We start from the raw sequence: 23,657 nt of genomic DNA, 5'->3' as shown, positions 1-23,657 counted from the left end.
GGGACACAGAGAGACATGAAGGGCAAGGGATCAAAACTAGAAACCATAGAATAAATCACACACAAGTACAATAATACAAAAATCACAAAGAACTAAAAACGCTGGGTCAGGAGACCCAGGACCCTGACAGTAAATGTGTGTTTAGTTTTCATTTCAAAGTCTTCTAATACCCTGGTCCACCTTATCGCCTGGTGATTGTCCCCGTGGTGCTGTGTGAAAGTCAGCACAGAGCATTGTAGAAAATATTTCTTTGATAGAACTAGAAAACATCTCTACAGAGAACATGATGAAGGAACAGGTTGAGCTTTACGTGCTTTACATTAGTCCAATAGATATATCGAAACATAGGTACCACCTCACCCACAGCTATGCAGATGTAGATGTGTCAGCGTGACTGTCCTATCAGAATGAAACAGCTGCACATCTTCATGCATGTAGGTTGATCCAAGCAGGATGTCCTGCACTAAGTCATCATAACTCTTAACTGCAAGTCTGCTTGATGTTCAAGCAGCTTATGTTATTTCTGCAGATCGAGTAAAGAGTCTGCCCAAAGAAACCTCGTCTTTTCTTGTCTTTACACGCACGCTTAATGTGATCCTTAAGGTTCTTAATAAGTCAGAAGTGGTCAGACTCAAAATGTTTTCCCAAGACTGAGAGCGCTCTCTAGTGGCAGATCACTGAATACAACGTTCATATTCTTACTCCTGGTTTGTCTCAGAAGGTTGTAAACTCTCAACATGTATTTGGCATTTAACGTGAAGCTGTGTAGGCAGAGTGCCCACATGGCAAAGAGTTTATGTGCAACTCTGGCAAGCTAGCATCCTCAGTGTGGACATAGTTTGCACATCCAATTGAGGAAACTGCTTTAAACTGATGGGTGGTCAGTTCAAGTCCTGGTGCTTCCATCAAAGCAAGCACCAACACTTGTAATCAGCTGCTCAAAAAAATGAAAGAAAGACTTTGAAAACACGTGAGGTCACAAAAATAATGCTGAATAATGTATTAGGAACGAAAGGATGCCACATCAACTGTCACCCTGCAGATCAAAGTGACAAAATGATGCGGCGGGCTGGTCCCTTTTGCAAATATTTCATTGCAGCATCTGTGAATGGTACTCACAAGTTTGTTTGACTTCCACGTGCCTGTATGCATGTCTGACAACATCAGGGCATGTTCCTAATGAGAAGACAGACGGTGTCCAGGGAGATCTCCCAGATCTGGATCAGGGCATCACTGAGCTCCTGAAGCTTGTGTCGTTTCTTTGCATCCATCTCTTTTTTTGTGGTAGGTGAATGTAGTATTATTTGAGTGTTGAGTAGTGGATACACACCTTGAGGCTGATGCCTGGGAAAGAATGCACGGAGCTGCAGTTTTTTACTGGTCCAATCTTCTTCTCGTTCTCATGCTCAGCTGTTTGAGAGGTGACCTTGTTTCTTTTAGTGTCTCTTTGACTTCTCACGGTCTGATGAATGAACAGAGTGAAAGATAGGACTGTAGGTGATCTCAGCTTCATTCAACACAAATGTATAAAGGTCCTTGAAATTCTTGTGTTGTGCTTACACTTTCTGCCAGATTTCAGATTCCAGTGGGAAGCTTTCCAGTCTGGCAATTCATGAACAATCTTGTGATGTTTCCCACAGTTAGTCAATGTCAAGCCCCTTGACATGAAGCAGGGCATCTTAACAAACAGTTAAGAGTCAGCACAGAGAGTCTAAGATGTTTTGGAGTGCTTAAGCATTCTTTGCTTAAATTCTAGGCCACTGGGTGAGTCTCTGAAAGCTGCCTGAGTGTCAAATATCTCGCTAAAGCAGCAATTCAGGCATGCTAGTAGGCTTCATTATCATTTCTGTAGAAGGTAATGCCCATTTATTTTTTCAGTCTGAGTTATTCAACTGGAGTGATTGTGATTTCATTAATGAGGAGGATAAATACTGCAATACTCTCATGAAAAAGTGTTTGAATGGAGTGATTTTGAATTGCTCTGCAACTGGAACCTTATTTAAGGTGACCCAGTTTGGTAACACCTGAGCAAAGCTGGAAACATCTACATGAGAAGGTGTTGGTATTGTTGTTACTAGCATGTTTTTTGCATTCATGTTTCTTTGTTGGCACGGTGGTTAGCACTGTTGCCGCACAGCAAGAAGGTCCTGAGTTCAATTCCAACATCAGGCACATCTTTCTGTGTGGAGTTTGCATGTTCTCCCCGTGTTTGCGTGGGTTCCCTCCGGGTACTCCGGCTTCCTCCCACCGTCCAAAGACATGCAGCTTGTGGGGATAGGTTAATTGGAAAATCCAAATTGCCATTAGGTGTGAATGTGAGCGCGAATGGTTGTCTGTCCCTGTGTGTTGGCCCTGCGACAGACTGGCGACCTGTCCAGGGTGTACCCCGCCTCTCGCTCTATGACAGCTGGGATAGGCTCCAGCGCCCCCCGCAACCCTGAAAAGGAGAAGCGGAAGTGGATGGATGGATGTTTTTAATGTGCTTAATGTAGCATATAAAACCACAGTTTTGTCTCATATTTTATTACAATGAGCACAGAACACTTATCAAATGTTTAAACTGAGACATTTGACTACTTCATGGAAAATATTAGTCTCAAAATACTGGAGGAACATTTTCCAACTTGTTAGTTTCACTGGCAACAGGTCAGTGAGATGATTAAGTATATAAATGGTGTCTTAGCTCAATTCTAAATCCTACATCTCTGACAGTATAGAGCTGCATTAGTGCCATTAGTTTCCACATCTGGAAAGCCATCATTTGTGATGAAGAGAAAAAAGTATTTGCCTCCTTCCCTGAGTTCTTTTTTTCTGTATTCATCACACTTTAATGTTTCAACACATCAAAGAAATTTTGATATGAGATTAAAAAGAACTTTACCCAAGTAAATATAAAATGATACTCTTCATGAAGGCCGTATCTTGCCTGTTGCTCACTAAACCCGTCATCTATGGCTCTGTTTTAGACAGTGTTGAGGACTTCTGTTGTCATGGATATGTATCGACATTTCTTCTTGAGTCATTTCAACGTATGATGAGATTTAACACGCAAAAATACATGTTTTCTGTGTCTTTCTTTACGGCGACCGTGGCTCAAGAATTGGGAGTTTGCCTTGTAATTGGAAGGTTGCTGGTTTGAGCCCCGGCTTGACAGTCTCGGTCGTTGTGTCCTTGGGCAAGACACTTCACCCATTGCCTACTGGTGGTGGTCAGAGGGCCTGGTGGCGCTTGCCTCTGTCAGTGTGCCCCAGGGTGGCTGTGGCTACAATGTAGCTGCCATCACCAGTGTGTGAATGAATGGGTGGATGACTGGATGTGTAAAGCGCTTTGGGGTCCTTAGGGACTAGTAAAGTGCTATAGAAGTACAGGCCATTTACCATTCTTATTTTTCTTAGGTTCTTCAGTGAGATTTCTTACTTTGCACACATGAATCTTCCATTGCTCATACACATGCAGCAGCTCGGGGACCTTTAGCTAGCTTGCCCTCCTTCTGATTGTTACCTTGGAGAGTATACACCCACTACCAAACATTGGTGTGAATGTAATACTTTCTTTCCTTTGCTGTACTTGACAAGCTAAGTGTGAAATATTCACTGGTTCACTCCACGAAGATGTTCATGCCACGTTAACCTTTTTGGGAATGCCATACACTGTGTAGTCATAGGATAATAATCACAGCTCTGTTGCAATGTCAGGGAGTGGGGCTGTACTTGATCACTGCACTGAATCCATGAGGGTACTGCTGAAAATTAGCTCACGCACTGTTGTGTGGGAGCACACGCTGACCCATAAATCCACACAGACAGCATGGAGCAAAGTAGCATTACCAGCAACAAACAAGACCTTCCATCATTTTTCAGTATGCTGAAATATATTGAAGTTCTGAGAAGTAGTGGCATGTCAGTGACAAACCTCTTTACTGTTATATACGTCAGCTCACACAGTCATAAAACAAACACTCCCGTCTTCCCATTCGAGCTTTAATATTAAAGACTTTCAGGCCTTAGGTTGCAGAGCAGACTCGCAGCATAACTTTGCTTCTTGCTGAGAAGAGTCAGTTAAATATTTTAGTGCTGCATCGTTAATCTGTGAGAAAAGGCCCCAATATGTCAGAAAGCACAGCTGACAAATTAAGCTGACTTATTGTAAACCTTCCTAAAAATTATATATAATATTTAATTGAACTTTTTCTACCTTTGTTTTTACTGAGTGATGAAGTCCATGCTTCTCCACAGGGCCATGGTCCGCGTACAACGTAGGAAAGCTGCACTGCTGTTCTGGGTCTTTACCTGCAGCCTGGTGCCACTAGAGGGCGCTAGAGAATCAAGTAGTAAGAAGGTACAAAGCTGTTTAAATAACAGTGGAGAGGACACTAAGGCAAAATCTCTTAAGATGGTAAAACACAAAATCTAGAGGGGTAAAAATTAGAATTAAAGTTGTACTGACAGCAAACTCTGTTCTGGTTCAGCTTCTGATTTCCCAACGTAGTCTCCACATGTGATCTGGCACTGGTTTTATACTTCCTGACACAACCCAGGCTTGGGATCAGCACTCATGATCCCCTGAAGGTGGGTTGGTGTTTCCTTGTGGTCTTGAAATGACACTATTAAAGTGAATGTGTTAACAGCTACATTTGGAGCCAGGTTAACCAGCAACAGGCCCATTAACAGTTGCTGTTTTACTAGTATAAACAGAGGGGATAACATAGCGAAAATATTGATATAAACATATAACAATTATTAAAGAAAGAAAGAAAGAAAGAAAGAAAGAAAGAAAGAAAAAGAAAGAAAGAAAGAAAGAAAGAAAGAAAAAAAGAAAGAAAGAAAGAAAGAAAGAAAGAAAGGAAAACAAAGAGCTTTTCTTAAGAAAAACAGCCATCATTAAAGATCAAGTCTGAGAGCTACTGAGCAGCTGAGCTATGGCTCTTTTTCCAATCAATTTCTCCCACCGTGACTATTAGCTGTTAAGATTTCATATTTTTGTAATTGCACAAACAAGTGGTGCCACATCACCTGTGAAAACCAATAATACTTTAGGAATAAATTGAACATTTCCATTGTTCAATTTATTTATTTATTTATTTTTTTAAAGCGATTACAAACAAATAAGAAAGAAGCAGAAGCTTATAGATGGATAAATATACTAGAAAAAATAATAATGATAATAATGAAGAAAAGAGAAAAGCTGTTAAATTAACAAGGCCAGATAAACGTCTGCTTTTTTCATGAGTAAGCCATTTATGTCTTAAAAGACAAAAATCATAAAGACAAAGAAAATATACAGACAAAAATAATAATATAAAAATAATTGTACTCGTTTTCCTTCATTGTCTTATCCAAAGTGCCTGCATATATAAGCATTTAACAACAAAACAAGCACTGATCTGAAACCAGCATTAAACTGAAAGGACCAGCACAGAGAGAAAAGAGAAACAGGGATAGATGGAAGGAAACAGCTGAGGCCAAATCTTTGTTTTCTGTGCAACGTGGACTAAAACTTACAGACATGCAAGTTTAGTACATTAATGTACACATTACATATGTACAATTATGATTCTGTGAAATTACCAAAAGAATCCATGAAATTGTTCCAGTAAGTCAATTTAATAATATACTGTGTATCATGCACTATACAAATATATATATATATATATATATAAGACTTTTATCCTGTCTTCCTTCTCTCACCCCAACCGGTCGCAGCAGATGGCCCCGCCCCTCCCTGAGCCTGGTTCTGCCGGAGGTTTCTTCCTGTTAAAAGGGAGTTTTTCCTTCCCACTGTTGCCAAAGTGCTTGCTCATAGGGGGTCATATGATTGTTGGGTTTTTCTCTGTATCTATGAAGCGCCTTGAGGCGACTTTTGTTGTGATTTGGCGCTATATAAATAAAATTGAATTGAATTGAATTGAATTGAATTATATAAACCGGCATTCATCATCTCTTCAGTCATCATCATGTTCACCTCTTTTTTAAGATTTGTTAGCTGAGTGCTCTTTTCATTCAGTCAAGGCTCTCAGAATGTAAACAGTCTCTTTGTGGTTTGCAGAGGTTTACTGAGTTTTTGGGACATGCCAGCATGGTTCAATAAATTATCAATTATAAATTAAAAACGTGTCATTTTAAATATATGAGGCGCGAAGAGAAGAATAGGGAATTCCTCAGATCAAAGGTGGGACTTACCTGGGAACTTAAGCAGGTCTCAGAACTTCTATGATGGAATAATCTTCATACACGACGTCTCGGACCAATAAGCTGTAAATATAAACCACTTTCCTCTCTGGATGTTCGGAGTGATGACTGACTTTACAAAAAGCATCATTTTACCAGAAACTGAGAAAACTTCACCTTCATTCATCAGAGTGGAAAAAGCATTAAGTCCACTCGTGCAGCATCACTACACTGTTGAATGTTTAAGTCAAACTTTGGGCGATTGGGTTTTATGCTAAAATAAAAACACGAGCAATATATGAGTTTGTTCATCTTCTGGATTCTTTGTTGCTTTATTTGAAGTGCCCTTTGGATGGGATATACATAGAAAATTAAAAAACAAAACAACCTCCAAGGCACTAGCTGGAAGGCAACACATGTAATATCAATATTCTTACAGCAAGGTCACATTTAATCTATAAAACTGAAGTTTTTAATTTTTTTTAAATATTTTATTAAAACGTTTAATTTATTATATTAAAAACAGACAAAACGGCAACAAAAAATCGTGATTTTTTTAATTACTCAGCGTGTTGGCTTCAATGTTTGACAGTTCTCTCAGCTGCTCCTTGTTGCTCTGCCTTTCTCTTTAAAATACTCTAACGGTGTTCTGTTGGATTCAGTCTCAGTTTAAACTATTTTCTTCCTATGGTACTTTTGGCAGTGACAATCTTTTTTGAAAATTCTGGAGTCATCTTGTCATCCAGTAATTTATCTAAAGACGTTTATCAAGATATCAAGAAACATTCGCCCAACACTTCATCCAGTCACAGGTCGTCACAGTCCCACCTCCCTGCCTCACTGCTGGGACTGTATTCACTGTGGTGGTCTTGGCCCAGCTCATGCTAAACATGCTGGAACAAATCTAGGGAAAACAAATTCATCCATCATCTGACTAAGAAATCTGCTCCCAATAAGCATCAGGCTTCTTCTCATGTTTCTAACAGTTTAGTGCTGGAGAGAGACTTCCTGTTCGTTGTGGTGAACGTCATCTAAAACACGTGGCTGTGTTTTCTTCAAGAGCTAGACCGTGCTAGAGAACAGCTACTGTGGTTTGATCTACTTCTGATTATTTATGCATCTGTTCTTTTGCTGATAGACACCCATAAATAAATAAACTGTACGTTCTGATGCTCATGTTAATGGATCCAGGCTAACTGGAGATCAAAGGACTTGTTTTGGTTTCAGTAATCAGATTTTCTGACTTGTCGCTGATCGTTTTGTTGTGGTCAGAAGTTTACATACATCATGGGTATGAACTCTACCAAATCTGCCAAGAAGAGGGGAGAAATTTACAGCTGGAAATGTCAGTTACTAACGTGTCTGGTTCAGCTGCAGGTCGATAAAGGAAATTTAACCAAATGTATAAATTTGAAAAGCTCTATGCACATTTTTGACATCGTGTGGATTAGTGAAGATCCAAAATAAATTCAAACTTGGGAACACAATTCATGTTTGTAAAGTCATTAAAGATGATTTCAATGACATCCATGCACATGATGACTCGTGTGTGAGCTTCTGACCACAACTGCGTGTGTTTGTTTTTGTGCTTATGTGTATTTCATGTTTTATGTGGTGGAAATATTTCACTCGTGAACCGTTTTATATTTCAGTGATATTGCACACTTCTGTATATGGCAGCTTAGCAGGTAAAGTTTTATATTTCAGTCATTTTTAAGCCCATTATATGAAACAGGCTCGTCATGGTAGCAGTTATTCATCATACGAGAAATGGTGATCGTGACTGATGACAAAACCCTGCACCTTTATAAATCTATATACATTTTCAGTGGTGGGAAAAAAAAGAGGAAAATTTCCACAGAAGCAAAAAGAAAGGAAATTAAAAAAGAAATAAAATACAATAAAACAGGAAATTATTGCGCCCCATTAGGCTCCTACATTGCTGCATATTCAAATCAACCGTAGAACTTTTTTCCTTTAAGGTGTTCATATTGTTTTTAAATCTTAAGAAAGATGAACTTTTGTGTAGAATAAAGACAAAGCAGAGATGTAGGGCCAAGAAAGGAGAAAACATTTTAAGTTAATGTTTAAATAAACTATTCTATGTTGTATAAGTGGACAGATTTTACTCTGTAGTCAGACCCCCCCACCCCCCTATTACATCAGGTGAGGTACAGTCCAATAGCAGATCTGAAATAGCTGCAGCAGTGAAAATGCTGACTGATATGTGGAGCATAAAAACAGTCATGTTGTCTGTATTCACGGGAAGAATCTGGGGGGAAAAACCAAATCTGAGCAGCAGTCAAATTAGTCTGTTCTGATAAATAAGAAAACAAAGCAGCAGTGGTCAACATTGTCAATAATCAATTTCAGGAATAATGGACAGCAGCACATAATCAATGCCTGAAAGTAGTGATTAACACAGTCATCATTCCACAATGGGCGTAGGATTCGAGCGCCTCCGTTTAAGAAGAGGCACACGAGTCACCTGCTAACAGGTAATAGGTCCATCTGTTTTCAAGCAAGTTGCATTAACGCACTTTTTGTCCTCTCGTTTCTTTTTCACCCCGCTGTAAAAGATCACTACCAACCAAAAACACTCAGGGCAAATTACACAGAGTACCGCTTCGATATCTCCGTGTCCCCTTCACTGTGTGAGAGAGCGAGGATGCTGGACGGGTGAGGGGTGAAGCAAACTGCCGAATGCCTGGAAGTGTGACGGGAGGACAGCGGTTGAGGACGATGAAGAGGACGGCAGGCTAAATTCCACCTGCAGCATGTGGGAAGCGCTGGCCCCACCGCTCACCGTGCCACAGTCAGGGCCCTCAGAAAGTAAATGTTCGCCACGCATGTGGAGCTGAAAGAAACAAGAGTTTGGGAGCCCGTGGTTGTCGTGGAGGGCCGGAGAGTTCCCGCAGGCCCACTGGGAGGTCTCAGCAAAGAGCTGAGACTGGAGCTGGACTGGAGCTGAAGGACAACAACTATCTGAGCCAGATTCCTGCAGGCCGTCTATGGGCGGGAGAGAGAAAGGACATCCGAACAGCTGCTGAGGACACTCGTCGCCGCACAGCTCTGACAAGCCCATCACCAGCTCACCATCTGGACAGACGTATAGAAATTCACAGGACGACAGATTAATAAAACCTCCATTACTGTTGTCATATATTCTAGGGTGTATGTTTGACGTCTATGGTTACAAAGGCATCTGAGGAGCGCTTTTGTGCTCTTCTAGCGTACCTATTTCTACTACAGAGTACCCAGCAAACATTTAAACGCCTGGCGGTCTTTTCTCGAACGATAGTCATAGTTCCAGAATGAAAGCTGAACCGATATCAATGATGTTACCTTCACATCAGCACCAACTTCCTAATATAAACGAGGTTCTTGTCGAACGTCCTTGTTAGATTTTCAAGCACGAGAAAGTTTGTGTTTAAAAATTCAGTTTTCCTGTCTATTTATTAAATTCTCTCAAGAAAAGCATGAGAAGAAAAGAAAAAACCTTAGTGGTGACTCAAACTCGTGACCTCACGACTTTATAACGTCGACGTCGCAGACAGAGGGAATAATTGTCCAATTTGCTAAATTCACCAACAAAAAAACTAAAAGAAATTCAGATTTACGAAACTGAAAACAACTTAAAAGTGATGTTTATTTAAAACATTTAAAAAGATTCCAGGAGCACGACTCTGTGAGTACGTGACGATGTAAAATCCACGGAAATATTCATGTGGATATCTGGTCACAACCACATATTAGTTAAAAATGGCTATCATTCCATCTTTGCAATAACTTAATATTCATTTCTCACTGTTTAAGAGACGAGCCGACGTCTCTTTTGTTCTAAGCGGAAACAACATCTACATCCATCGCTCTACATCGGCGTCGTACCCCGACCTGTTCTGACCAGGGACGCGACGTCGCAGTTCGAACCATGTTTGCTGGGTAATCTCCTCAAACATCCTCCTCATATGAGGAGATTATGAACTATCTGAAATATCTACACAACTCTGTTTACTGCATGTTTTATACTGTGAATTCTACACATGCCGTGCTGTGTATATCAGCGAGCCACTGCAATAAATGCATTTTTAACTGTAGAAGTTTTGCTACACTGATTTTGAAGTTTATTTTAATACAGCTGTCTTATTTTGAAAAGATGTGAAAAAACTGTATTTGGAAAAAACAAAGAAAAAAGGCAAAAAGCAATATTTGAAATAACATCTCCAACATTATTCAGACACTATTTGCAAATGCGCTAATTATTACACAGCCAGAGGAGGCTGTTTACATTAGACCCGTTTCTTTCCTTTCTCATTAAACTCTATTTATTTGTCTGATTATTTCCCGGTGACCACATTATTTTAGTTTGCTGTACTCATCCTCTTTACCTGCAGGCTGCTCAACCTGCTGTCTGTGGCCTGAGTGGACTGAGGTCATGGCTTTAAGAGAAAACGGGGAGTTCGTCTGCGCCTGGGGCGGCCCTCTTCTTCTGGAGCGCCATCAACATGCACAACATGCCCAAGCGCGCACACACAGACACACGCGCACACGTGCATACATGCGAGCAAAAACACAACACAAAACAAATGTATACCATGAAAATATCGGGGAAAACAAAGGAAGGGAGACATAAAATGTTTCATATGAGACAGGGATAATAAATATGTCAAAATAAACAGGAAGAATATATAAACAAACAGGAAATCAATGGAGCCCATGTATAACGTGACTGAAAGATGATTTGGCATGTATGTTTCACATGGCATGTAAATGGTTTATGTACAAAAAGATGGGTAAACATACAGAGCTTCAGTTTTATCAGACACTGAAACTTCAATGTGGCAAACTTTTCTGTTTATCTACTTTTTCTTTTGTGAAGAAGAAGAAGAAGCTTTTACTTTGAAATTAAGGCCACAGTTAATAACACTTTAGACTGAAGTCTTTGCTTCACTATTATTTGAATATTATTTTAGTTCTCTGTAAGAAATTACATTTTGTGTGGCGAGAGCTCACCAAAGTAAATATAAAGAGCTTCCATCTGAGCCATCATGTCAGGTGTTTTTATGAGGCGACCTCTGGTTCTTACCTTGTTTGTCCTGGTCCAGGTTCGACTGTGGAGGTAACGGGGACTCCAGCTGCCCTGTGCCCATGGAGCTGTGAGACAACAACCTCGTGGAACTGTTGTTTCCTTCAAGTTCCACAACCTCCCCATCCTGGTCTCCATCCTCCCTGCAACACACAGCAGAACTACTTCCAGCTCTGATAAATTATGTGTTTGCGACCTACAGAGCTCACAGGTTTCACTCAGACAGTAGTTGTTGTAAAATATGTTCATATAACTTGGATTAACCAGCTCTTTGCAGACCACCAGCATCTTTAGATGTCCTTTGAGTTGAGAGACTTTAACAGATAGTTCACAAAAACTTTATTTGCTTACAGATCAAGTGAGGTGGAATTTGTCAAAATGCTGTTAAAGTGAAGCAAAAACATGTGGGAATGAAGAATTAGGCCCTTCCAGGTTCCAGTTGTAATAGGTCATCTGGTGTAACCTGATGTAGTTTTAGTGTAGACTTTTTACTTACTTGTATTACATTTATTTAATTTATTTGGTGGACTGGAGAGCGTAACAATGGTTTAACCTAATAATGCACTAAAAGCGCGCATCAGGTTTTCTAATTTGCAAGTTGGGTCAACAATTTTTATTTATCATGTTCTTAAAAATTCTGCAACATCTAGACCAGTTTAATCTAAAACTGAGCGAGCCAAGAGATCATCAATACCATCAGGATCATCAGTAACCCACAAAATATTAAGGAGGCCGTGTCTCATGAAAATACTGCCCAATGGCAGCATGTAAAAATTAAAAAGTAAGGATTTAGAATTGATCCTCGAGCTACCTGCCAGGTCTCACGCTTAGAAAGTCGACCTCTCTGAAGTCCAAAGCCTATCTGGCAATTTTACAGGAAGTGATTCTAGACATGTACCAAAGTGTAAATTAGCACTTCCTTTACCCAAACTCTATCAAGTGTCATGAAAATGAGCTTCATAGTTTGGGTGGCTGTAGCTCAGGTGGCAGAGCAGGTCAGCCACTAATCAGAAGGTTGGTGGTTCGACCCCCTCCTGGCTGCATGCCAAATATCCTTGGGCAAGATACTAACCCCATGTTTGCCTACTGGTGGTGGTCAGAGGGCCCGGTGGCACCAGTGTCCGGCAGCCTCGCCTCTGTCAGTGCGCCCCAGGGCAGCTGTGGCTACAATGTAGCTGCCATCACCAGTGTGTGAATGTGTGAATGACTGAATGTAGTGTAAAGCGCTTTGGGGTCCTTAGGGACTAGAAAAGCGCTATACAAATGCAGGCCATTTACTATTTAGTTTTTGTATGATTCTGCTATGAGACAGAATCATACATACTGTCAGTGCGCCCCAGGGTGGCTGTAAATGGTAATGGTAAATGGCCTGTATTTGTATAGCGCTTTACTAGTCCCTAAGGACCCCAAAGCACTTTAGACATCCAGTCATCCACCCATTCGCACACACATTCACACACTTGTGATGGCAAGCTACATTGTAGCCACAGCTGCCCTGGGGCGCACTGACAGACTGACGGACACTGGCGTCACCGGGCCCTCTGCCAGCTCGAACCGACAACCTTCCGATTACAAGGCGAACTCCCAACTCTTGAGCCACGATCGCCCCGTGGCTCAAGAGTTGAGCTACAATGTAGCTGCCATCACCAGTGTGTGAATGTGTGTGCGAATGGGTGGATGACTGGATGTGTAAAGCGCTTTGGGGTCCTTAGGGACTAGTAAAGCGCTATACAAATACAGGCCATTTACCATTTTTACCATTTAGAAAAACAAAATACCAAAATTTTTGCAGGTATCACAAAAAAACCAAAAATCTTAAAGCTACTTTCAGCTACTCTGGAGAGCATGTTTGATATGGCAGAGTTTGGAATTACTTCCTGACACATTCCTAAAAGCAGGTACCGCCTTCAAGGCTGTCTCCTTGTGCAACACTTTAACACTTCAGAACTGCTCTCTGTAAAGTCCCACTCGGATCACTTGCTTCTGTAGTCCAAACTGTTTCCATTTAGATTTCATTGTGGGGTACAGGACAAATTCACAAAGAGGTTTGAGTGAATTTGTTGTCCATAATTAAGATGCAAGTGGACAGATGGGAGCAGCCGGGAGCAGTGCAGTGCTCCACAAGGAGACAAAATTATTTCTTGCTTTTTATGTGCCGTTCTTTCTAATTGCACCTTTTATCTAAAAGACTCTGGTTATCTTCAGATTGGTGTCCCAGCAACACTCACATGCTCCCTGATTGCAGGCTGTACTTCTTGCGGCTCAGCCTGGTAGCCTGCTGAGTAAAGTACTTGTGACGCTCAGACTTCTTCCACATGTAGTAATACTCCACACACTCGCCCACTGAGCGTGTTCGTACCTGTGGATAAGAAGGTTGTTTTTGCATTAGCGGTAAATAGTCAACACTTTTAAATCAGCATATCAGGTAGCAGGTCATCCTCTGGGTGCTCACCTTATTTGCCTGAATGAGGTGGAAGTTTTTCCCATAAACTCGATACCCATGCTCAAAGTTCCTGCACTCCTCCTCGCTCCAGGAGCAGAGCTCTTCTAAAGACAGCGGACATCAAAAATAAGTTTATAAAGCTACATAATAATTATACATTTTTACATAATTGTAATTACAATCACAAAAACTAAAAACTAAAGTTTCTAGCATAATAAAACAGTACTGGACTTAAACTGAAGGCTCATTTCTGATTTGAAGGTCATGAGGTCACATCAGTGAGTTATTCCTTCTCTGCAGTGATGAAGTTGGCAGCTATAGTTCCACCGAAATGCTAATGAAACGTCATGCTTTGCACCGGAAAAGAACTACACTGGCCTTGGGTTGTTGAATAAGCCTGCATATCTCTCTTTTATTAAGAATACCATTGATTTTTCATTGACACTGGTATGCTGTTACTGCAGATCTAATTCTAACACAGGCTTTATTGAGAAGACCAGGGGAGGCTGACTTCCAACGACTGCCCTTTTTTCATATTTGAAAATGTTGTGGTAACACAACTATTTACACATCTACAGACCAATCAGTTCTTTTCCCTGAAACTATTCGGCTTTAGACCAAAATATTCCGCAGAAATAGCAACCTGTTATATTACTAACAGTATTAAGGGCTTTTTTGGTGGCAGTTTTGTGGGGGTGGAATACACACGAACTTTTGAGGGTCTTGTTATTCTTGATCTAAAAAACGCATTTGACACTGTCAACCATGATATACCCAAATGTGCAGTGTGTGATGGATGAACGAGAAAGAAAAATAGTGAAACTATTGAAAAACAGAATGGGCATTCCCCAAGGATTGCTACTTGTTCCAATGCTTTGCACTCTGTTTATCAGCGATTTGCCTGCAAGCTACCCAGAGGCTGATGATAACATTTTACGTTTTTAATAATAATTTATAATAATAATAATAATGGATTGCATTTATATAGCGCTTTTCGGGACCCCTCAAAGCGCTTTACAATACTCTCACATTCACACACTGGTGAAGGCAGCTACAGTTGTAGCCACAGCTGCCCTGGGGCAGACTGACAGAGGCGAGGCTGCCATATCGCGCCATCGGCCCCTCTGGCCATCACCAGTAGGCGGTAGGTGAAGTGTCTTGCCCAAGGACACAACGACCAAGACTGTCTGAGCCGGGGCTTGAACCGGCAACCTTCCGATTACAAAACGAACACCCAACTCTTAATTTGAGATCCGCAACTCAAATTTGATAAACATGAAACAAATTCAAAGACTGTTAAGACCAATCTGAGCGTTTTCAATCTTATTCAACACTAGATGAACTTTGCGGCAGCCCAGCTGTTTATGCAATCTTTCATATTTTTGCAATTTGTGATATTTTATGACAGTATGGGTCTAAGTATGTCAGGGTCCTGGGTCTCCTGACCCAGCGTTTTTAGTTCTTTGTGATTTTTGTATTATTGTACTTGTGTGTGATTTATTCTATGGTTTCTAGTTTTGATCCCTTGCCCTTCATGTCTCTCTGTGTCCCCTCTGTTCTGTGTAAGTCTGCCTTACTGGTTATGTCTCTGTGTTTCTTAGTTGCTGTCTCCACCGTGTCAAGTTCGCGTCTCTGTGTCATACTTCCTGTTTTACTTTGAAGGTCCGTGTCTTACGTGAATGTGTTCAGGTTACGCTTCCTTGTCTCGTCAGTTCTGATTTCCCCCAGCTGTGCTCTCCTTCTGTGTCTCACTCCCCTCGTTACTTCCCAGTGTATTTAAACCCTGTGTTTCTCTGAGTCAGTGTCGTGTCGTACCCTCAACAAGCTGTGTGTTTTGCCTCCGTGTTTCCAGTGTTTTGTCTCCAGCTCAGTATTTCTGCTACAGTGTTTTAGTCCACCAGCGTTTTTGTTTGTCTTTTGGTGAGTTTAGTTTAGTAAGAGGTTTTTCCCAGCAATAAAGCTGCGCTTTAAGTTATACTTCTGTGTCTGAGTCCTGCATTTTGGATCCACCACTCCTGCTTGCCTGCCTGCCACACAGCCAACCATGACAAAGTATCACCATCTACAACTAAGCACCTTGTATCTTTATATAAACAGACTCTAAATAATGAATTTAAAAAAATACAGTCCACTTAGTTTTGATGGTTTCATTCATATCTTTTGTGTTAAAGTTTTTAAATGCAGACTGGCCGCATACATCGAGATGCATAAGACGGTGACAGCAGTCACTAGGACCATGTTGGACAAATTTGGACAATCGGCATTCTCCATAATGACCTGTCACCTATTCAGGAAGCATGTCCTGTCAGGCCTCCTGAAATCAAATTAATTATAGATATTGAATCTTATTAAAAGTCAAATTTTGGTTAATGGCAAATAAGAATAATTTGTTAATTTTTGTATCGTTTTATGTGCATTTCATTACATTTATGTTTTTCCCAGTTATGTCTATTTATTGACTTGTATCTATATTGTATAGTATGGTAATGGTTTTATGTAACTAAATATGATAACATTTTGTGTGTTGTGGGTATAAATGCCGAACTAGGGTCAACGGTTGAAAATAGGCCACAGTTTCATGTCTGGGAAGTTTTGCCCTTGCTAATGGATTAAAAAATTGTATAAAATACTGGAACTGCAAAAACCTGTGACATATGAATGCAACGATTTTCTGATGACTTTAAATTTACATACTATCAATCATTATTACAAACTTATTCTGGGTTGTTCACAAAGGTGTAAAATGCCCAGTTGGGGAAAGAAGGACAACAGGATAGTTCTTACCACTGAATACTTTCACGTTGAAACGAAATCGCCTCAGTGCTTCTTCGACATTAAAGTTGCATTTCACTAACTCGTACAGTGCCTGAAGGTTTAGAGGAAACACAAAAACTGTCACTCGGTGAAGACTTACCTCTCGGTTTAAGGCAAGTTAAAGAAAACAAGAACTCTTGATTATGGACATAAAGGCTGACCATGTTTAGCCATGGTCCACTATGAGTTCAGGTAATGCAGACTAAACGAGACAAGTAGAAGAAGTCTTCTGAAACGTCTTAAGGAGATTGGGATGAGGTTAGTAATCCAGACATCTGAATAACAAGACAAAAGTAAAATCTTCAAGTACACAGATCTAATAATACAAGGACTTCTTTTTATCCAGCTGTTTGTTTCTTTCAGCGTGTACAGAAGGCACATTTATTATATTTTACCACAGCTAAAAACTTGGTTAAGATGAGTCATTCGCCTTTGTGTGGGGGGCAGTTGCGACATTGCCATGAAGGAAGAGTACTTCGTTACTGAAGAGGGGCGCTTACTACAGACTAGCTTAAACAAACAAAAGTAGCCAGCAGTGTTTGCTGAGATGTACCTGTTCATTATCTTGGACAATGACCTCCTCGGTTCCTACTGCCTCCTCCTGGCCACGGGGTCTTTGTGCATTCAGCAAGAACTCCTCCACTTCATGCACTGGCAGAACCTCTGGCCTCCACAACAACTGGTCTTCGGTGCTGTAAGCTAGAGGGTGACAGGCACAGTTTCTCAGACTTACAGCGGACACATCAGGCGCGTTTACTTTGTATCGTGTTTGTGTTCGCACTGTGCTTTACATTATGGACTTGAATACACCTCAGTTTTTCTCAGCCTCAGCTCCTCTCTTTCACACTCACTCTCTCTTTCATGCATCAACATGCTTTGAAAGGCAGTCTTGCTGAGCACAATGAGGTTGATGTATTTTTTTTGTGGATGTATTTGGGCGGTTTTTTAGAAGCAGTGACAAATTGTCCTCCCACATTCCTTATAGATTTGTTAATAATGTAACAGCAATTTTTAATGAAGGCAGCACGACCACACTCTGCACACTGAGCTGAGTCCAACAGAACTGTGCTGGACCTGCATCTTGAAGCAGGTCGCAGCACAGTACACGTCAATCACACCAACTCTGGGGAATCAAAAGTGCTTGGACACAGTACTAAACACGTAATCCCCTCTTCCATTAGTACCTCATCCGATCAATTTGCCACGGTTCACCCCAGTTTTCAGGATTTTCCATTAGATCATTCCTAAAAAACATACCAGGCACAAGGTACACATGCTTGGCCGGGGTTCCAAGTGATCTGAGCAGATACTAAAATGTGACATCGTCAGACTGCATGCCACCGATTGGCTGGTCAGCGGTGTCACTTAATGAGTCAAGAGAGTCTCATTCATGAAAATCAACATCGCCATTTTTGAAACCCGGCAACGAGGGAAATGTCTACGGAAACAACACTGTGAGTGTGATGAAAAGCCACAGACTGAGCAACAGGTCTACTTCCGAGTCGAGTCGAGTCCTGGCGAGTCAATCCGAGTAGGTTCTAATAGAAAAGGGGTTTTAGATTGATTTGGTGATATATATATATGTATATCTATATACATATATATATATATATATGTATATAGATATACATATATATATATATATATGTATATATGTGTGTGTGTGTCTGTGTGTATATATATATATCAGAACAACTGTCAAAATAGACATTTTCAGTTGCTTACCTCTCTCCTGGTAGGTGTACGGGCTGATTGGAGGGATTTTTGCCTGATACATGGAGCCAACCATGATCTCCTAAACAGGAAATCCGAACATGAATAGTCATAATTGTGAAACGTGTGATCATGCCTATAAAAGCTGAAATTTTATTTGAAAATGTACACGTTAGTGTTCTTTGTGTAGACCTACAACCATGAGAAACACAGGCCTGTCCAAAACAAGCTGTTACATTTAGAAAGCTGAGCCTCTGCTGTTTTAGAACTTGGGAGATTTTGTTCCTATTAAGTCTGTGAAGGTTCTCAGTCATCCAGGTCATCGTAGTCAAAGGAGCTTGCAAAGAAAAGCGTCTGGACTTCTTTAAGTTGCTTGAAGACGTTTCACCTCTCATCCGAGAAGCTTCAGAAGTTTGAGGATCATCAGTGGGTCCTTTTGTCCCTCTGTGGGGGGATACTCCCACTAGGTTTAAATCTGGGACTCCCCATCATTTGACCTTAGAACTGAAGAAGCTTCTCGGATGAGAGGTGAAACGTCTTCAAGCAACTTAAAGAAGTCCAGACGCTTTTCTTTGCAAGCTCCTTTGACTTGTTCCTATTAACCATTTCTCTGGCTAATATGAATTTGAATTTTCTTAAGTAGAGCATTTTTGGCCAGCCCATTAAAAGCATCGTGGTTCTGTTGAAATTAGGTCTCAGCTCAGTAGCCTAACTTTGAATTATAATTAGTGCCAGAGCAGGAAAAAGTGTCATGTTTATATAAATGTAACCAAAGCCTAGTGTGTATTCAGCTTTTGATTGCACTGATCTAAATAACCATTACCAAAGATTTGATAATCCATATTTTATTGCTGCCTAACTGTCTTGCTATTGGCATTTTATCTGATTTGCTTTCCCATAAAGACAAGTTGCAACGTAACGTGTCTCCCTTAAACTTAAAGTTGATTGAGAGTCACTTAGTCAAAATAATATTATTATGCTCAGTAACCCACCTTTTGCTCTTCATTGGATGGAATAGAGACATCATCAGAGTCTTCATCTGATGAACTGATCAATGTGTCTTTGTCTCCACCTAAAACATGTGAAATATTAGAGAAAGATCAGGAGAACATTCAAATAACGCCACAAGATTTTCCATGCCATCTTAAAAGCCAAATCTTTCTGCCGATTAATAAAAGAAATCTTAAGCATCTTTGAAACCACAATCCTTTATAGTCATGATAAAATAAATAAATAAAATGACAATACACTGCATCTAACTCAGTATAAAGCAGCACTCGCACAAAAAGTACCCTATCAATGAGCAAAGTGGCCCCTCCTCTTTTTAACCTGTTCAGTGTGTTCAGTCTGTGCACCATGAACAACACTAAAGCTGCATACCTGCTGTACATTTGGTTTTCATGTTTTATAGAGTCAGCACCTTTCAAATAGAATCACTATCTGGATATGACTGTTTCAATATATTAAAACTCCTGTAGTTTGAAACATCTCTCTGCCTTTGATTTAATGGTGTCATATGAAGAGTGACACATATATGCTATCAGACAGGAACATCTCATAACAACTTCCACAGAGCTGTATAAAATCAATGCTTATTATGAGTGCATTTCCCTAGGATCACAAACCCTGACAGGTTGTGTTATTTGAAATGTCATCAAAGCACCAGAAATTCGATTCGATTCGATTTCAAACGGCGAACCTTTCTTTAGCTCAGAGAATTTCAGCGAGTTTTAGCGTTATATGAAAATGTGTTAATGCGTGTCTCCCTGGGTGTTACCTTGGATGCGGCGAAGCAGATCCGAGGTGTTTGAGGTGACTGAGGGGGTGAGATCGTCGGCTAATGATTCTTCCTGCTCCCCAGGGAAGAGATCCTCAGTTATCTGATCCTAAACCAAACAAGAAATAATAAGACAAAAAAATAAAAACAAAAAACAAAATTAGCATATTAATTAGATGTCCAATCATTCAATTTGATATTTTTGACTGATTCTCAAAAGTTCTCTGACCGATTCGACCAATCAAAATCTGTTTTGATGAATAAATGAAAGACAAATGAGGCCACGGGTGTGTTCTGTGCACCTCAGGTTGCATACCTTGTCCAGTGTCATGTCTGGCAAACTGGCAGCCATGTGACAGGTCTCCTTCTCTGGATCTGATACTGTATAGCCATAGAAAGCCAGCAGCTCCTCCAAGGGAAGCTCACTGGCCTACAAATAAGGCACACAGGGAGGCAGTGACAGGTGGAGGGGAGGTGATGGGGTATAAGAGGGAAAGAAACCACAGAAATGTATAAATAACACCCACATTTCTTGAAAATCATCTACATGTCTGTCAGTTTAGTTATCATTAAGCACACTTGACACTTTTCCCTGGTCTGTCCAAATAATGCCATCAGACTGATTGAGCAGTCTCCTTGTAAGATGCCTAAAACACCCCCAAAGTGTACTCAGTTTACTCAAAGTAATTGAACTGTTCTGTAAAAATGTCAGAGTCAACATCTGCACGTCCCATGTCATTTCCTGAACACGGTGTTCAGAATTTCAGCATTTTTAAAGGTAAAAATTAATATTTACTTTACACGTTATGACAACAGACGTGGAGATTATGAGAAAAGTAAATGGTTCTGTTAATTATTTAAATCATCTTCTTTGACTGCTCCCTTTAGGAGTCGCCACAGTGGATGATCTGCCTCCATCGCACCCTATCCCTAGCATCCTCCTCTGTCACACCAACCCTCTGCATGTCTCACTGCATCTATGAATCTTCCTATTTTCCTGGTGCCTGCCTTTCTCTCCTCTGCACATGTCAAAACATCTCAGCTTTGCCTCTAACTTTTTTCTCCAAACTGCTCGACCTGAATTGTCCCTCTAATGTACTCCTTCCTAACTCCACCAGCTCGTTATCATCTTATAAACCTTTCTTTTCACTCTTCCTGTTATCTTTCTGTCACAAATCACCCCTGACACTCCTCTCCACCCACTCCACCCTGCCTGCGCTCTCTTCTACACCTCTCTTGTGCACTGTCTGTTGCTTTGGATGGTTGATCTCAGGTATTAAAACTCATCAACTTCATATTTACTCCTCTGTTAAACTACAATTTAAAATAATTCTGTTGAAATGTTATATTGAAGGCAAATAATGGCCATAAAAAGGGGGGTTTATTAAGAGTTATCGATGCTGCTGGTTAGAGTAATTATTAAAATTCACATTCACTTGCAGTATGTTGATAGATTTGGGTCCTCAGACTGTTTTTCGTTTTTGTCAAAAAACGCTGCTGTTAAAATTTCTATGAACTAGTAACTGAATTATTTAAAAAGCAAATGTTACATGACTTTAGAGTAACAAAACTGTACTGAACAATAATAGTCGATGCCATTACTGTCAGTGATGTAGTACACCCTGCAACTATAAGGTTCCCATAATCACAGGAAGCTATTTTGCTGAATATTTTTGTGTTTATCACACATATAAACATGGCAGAACGCGATCATACAGTGTGGGATGGTGTCGCCATCTTCATCGAGCGAGGGCTCTTCTCCTCCTCCAACTCCTCTAAGACCCGTAAAGACTTCTGCTTCTCCAGATGAGGGCCTTCATTGCTGTATCTCCTCCACTCTCCACTAGGCCACAAGCTCTGCATTCATGTTTAGATGATTATCACCCACCTACAAACATGCACATAGATAAAGACAGTGTGCCTGTTACGTTGCATTCAAACTCATGTAAAATAGCACAGTACATGGTGCCGTGGCACTCGGCACAAATGAACACACGAACACAGGATCAAATAGTGGCTGATCCTGGCTCATCCCATTACAGGTCAGCTGACTCCTCACTTTTCAAGGGCTCTTCTTTCAACTTATAAGACCTGCTGCTCTCCAGACTTAGGTGTTAAACTTAATAACAGATCGATCATAGCACTTGTGGGAAGTTTAAGCGCAATATAATGTAACTTTAAAGATATTTAAATATCCAAGAGCTCATTGTGAATTGTCACCACAGGATGGTCGGTTTTGCTGTGATGCTACATTAACAAAAAAAAGCTTCAGGGTGGTTTTCCTGATTCATCGACACGATTCCAGACTAGGCTTTGGTCTGAACTAATCAGATACAATGTACGTACAGGATGAAGGCCACATAAAGAGTTTATAACCATAGTGGGAAACTTTGGGTAACACGCTTACAGCAGTAACCGTACAAGAATCTCGCCCAAACCTACTTCACATAAAGTCTCAGCGCTCTCTAAATTAGATTATAATCGACTTCTTACGACGCCAAAAGTCACCAAAAATCTCCCAACCCGTCGGTCGCTGTCTGACTGACCAGGGGCGCTTTCCTGCGACTTGGTGCTGAACGCCTCTTCCTCTCTCCGGCTCGCTACGAGTGGCAAGAAGGAAATAACTACTTCTCAATATTTCTGAAAGAGACGGTCGGAGTTTACCGCCGCCGAGTCATGACATGCCTCCCAACTTTTTCACTAAACCCACTTCGCCGGCAAGGCACACCTGAAATAGTTCAGCACCCCCGTGTTAGACCCTACCGGGCTCCCTATTGTTTTCTACGGCTTTACTATCAAGGCTGAGGGAATGGCTCTTTAAAGCCAAGAACGCGGAGAGAGGCGATACGCTGGAGAGGTTCTCCATTTCTTCCGCCGCTTCCCAGTTAAATAGCCCCCGTAGCTCTCTTTCAGCAGTCGTTCACCAGCCGGCCAAACCCTCGGCAGTCTTGTGTATCGTACGGAGTGACAGAAGTCTTAAATTCGGCCCAGCTTCTCTAACATTTGGGTCATTACATTTCTCGTTTTCGCTCACTTACCTCCGCCATTCCGTTTCTGCGCAAGCTGACTATTGCCCGGATGTTGTAGGTCTACTCTTCTCTGCTGCTCCGTTTATTGCCGCAACGATTCAGCAACAGCGGCTGCAGTGCAGCGTCGCACACAGTTACAATGACTTTTTTTCAGTAGTTTAGTTCATTTTGTTTAAGTTTACAACTTGTTGTTTTTTTAATCCTTCGTAGTTTTAAATAATTTTTTTAAATCGCCCCGAACCAACACTTTCGGTATCATCTTTAAAAAATTTGTTTTACTGTAAGTAACAATTCTAAAAATATTACTAGAAAAAGAAAAGAGAAATTTATCGACTGATCAGTCAATTATTCTTCGCGTTAAAACTTAATATAATAGTGACCCAATTTCTGCTCTTCTGCTATTAAATTAGTAAACAATAGTTTGGCACTGAACGCATCTTTAAGTTAAATGTAAATGCCCCCCTTTACCAACACGTCCACGTGCGGTTGCTGAAAGACACTACGGTTTGTGCTGATTATGCGAGTGGAGGAGGGGACAGGACGTGGCCAAAGCAGATAAAGATTGCTTATATGGCTTTGTCCTCAGCCAGTGACTGCTCAAAGTTGTCAGCTATTATAGAAGCATATG

The 23,657-nt window shown here is 40.8% G+C and overlaps 1 protein-coding gene across 2 annotated transcripts; it reads right to left on the bottom strand.

Annotated features, from left to right (window-relative positions):
• Nucleotides 1-6,470: 6,470 nt before the first annotated feature.
• mier2 (mesoderm induction early response 1, family member 2) lies at nucleotides 6,471-23,125 on the bottom strand. 2 transcript variants are annotated; one of them, XM_087836611.1, is made up of 13 exons: nucleotides 23,039-23,125; nucleotides 21,717-21,888; nucleotides 20,317-20,430; nucleotides 20,001-20,109; nucleotides 19,216-19,295; nucleotides 18,236-18,305; nucleotides 17,064-17,209; nucleotides 16,481-16,562; nucleotides 13,706-13,800; nucleotides 13,482-13,612; nucleotides 11,254-11,396; nucleotides 10,556-10,656; nucleotides 9,137-9,266 (listed from the first exon to the last, which is right to left on the bottom strand). In XM_087836611.1, the coding sequence occupies exons 2-12, from the start codon at nucleotides 21,861-21,863 to the stop codon at nucleotides 10,601-10,603; spliced, it is 1,173 nt and encodes a 390-aa protein (XP_087692737.1). In that variant the 5' UTR covers nucleotides 21,864-21,888; nucleotides 23,039-23,125; the 3' UTR covers nucleotides 9,137-9,266; nucleotides 10,556-10,600. The 2 variants fall into 2 exon arrangements, with proteins under 2 accessions (XP_087692736.1, XP_087692737.1); XM_087836610.1 differs by lacking the exon at nucleotides 10,556-10,656 and having other exon boundaries at nucleotides 6,471-9,266.
• Nucleotides 23,126-23,657: the final 532 nt, after the last annotated feature.

This window comes from Neolamprologus brichardi, chromosome 23 (assembly GCF_056152115.1).
Source record: "Neolamprologus brichardi isolate AB-2024 chromosome 23, ASM5615211v1, whole genome shotgun sequence".
In the NCBI taxonomy this organism is placed as follows: Eukaryota; Metazoa; Chordata; class Actinopteri; order Cichliformes; family Cichlidae; genus Neolamprologus; species Neolamprologus brichardi.
The sequence above is the reverse complement of the archived record's forward strand: the minus strand, read 5'-3'. Positions and strand labels throughout refer to the sequence as shown.

What these genes read in the sequence shown, in the direction of transcription:
- mier2 (XM_087836610.1), bottom strand. Translation starts at nt 21,863, where the DNA reads ATGCAGAGCTTGTGGCCTAGTGGAGAGTGGAGGAGATACAGCAATGAA. An exon ending in TTGTCCAAGATAATGAACAG is followed by an intron (nt 16,563 to 17,063) that starts GTACATCTCAGC and finishes CTAAACCTTCAG; the next exon opens with GCACTGTACGAGTTAGTGAA. An exon ending in CCTGGACCAGGACAAACAAG is followed by an intron (nt 9,267 to 11,253) that starts GTAAGAACCAGA and finishes ACGTCTGTCCAG; the next exon opens with ATGGTGAGCTGGTGATGGGC.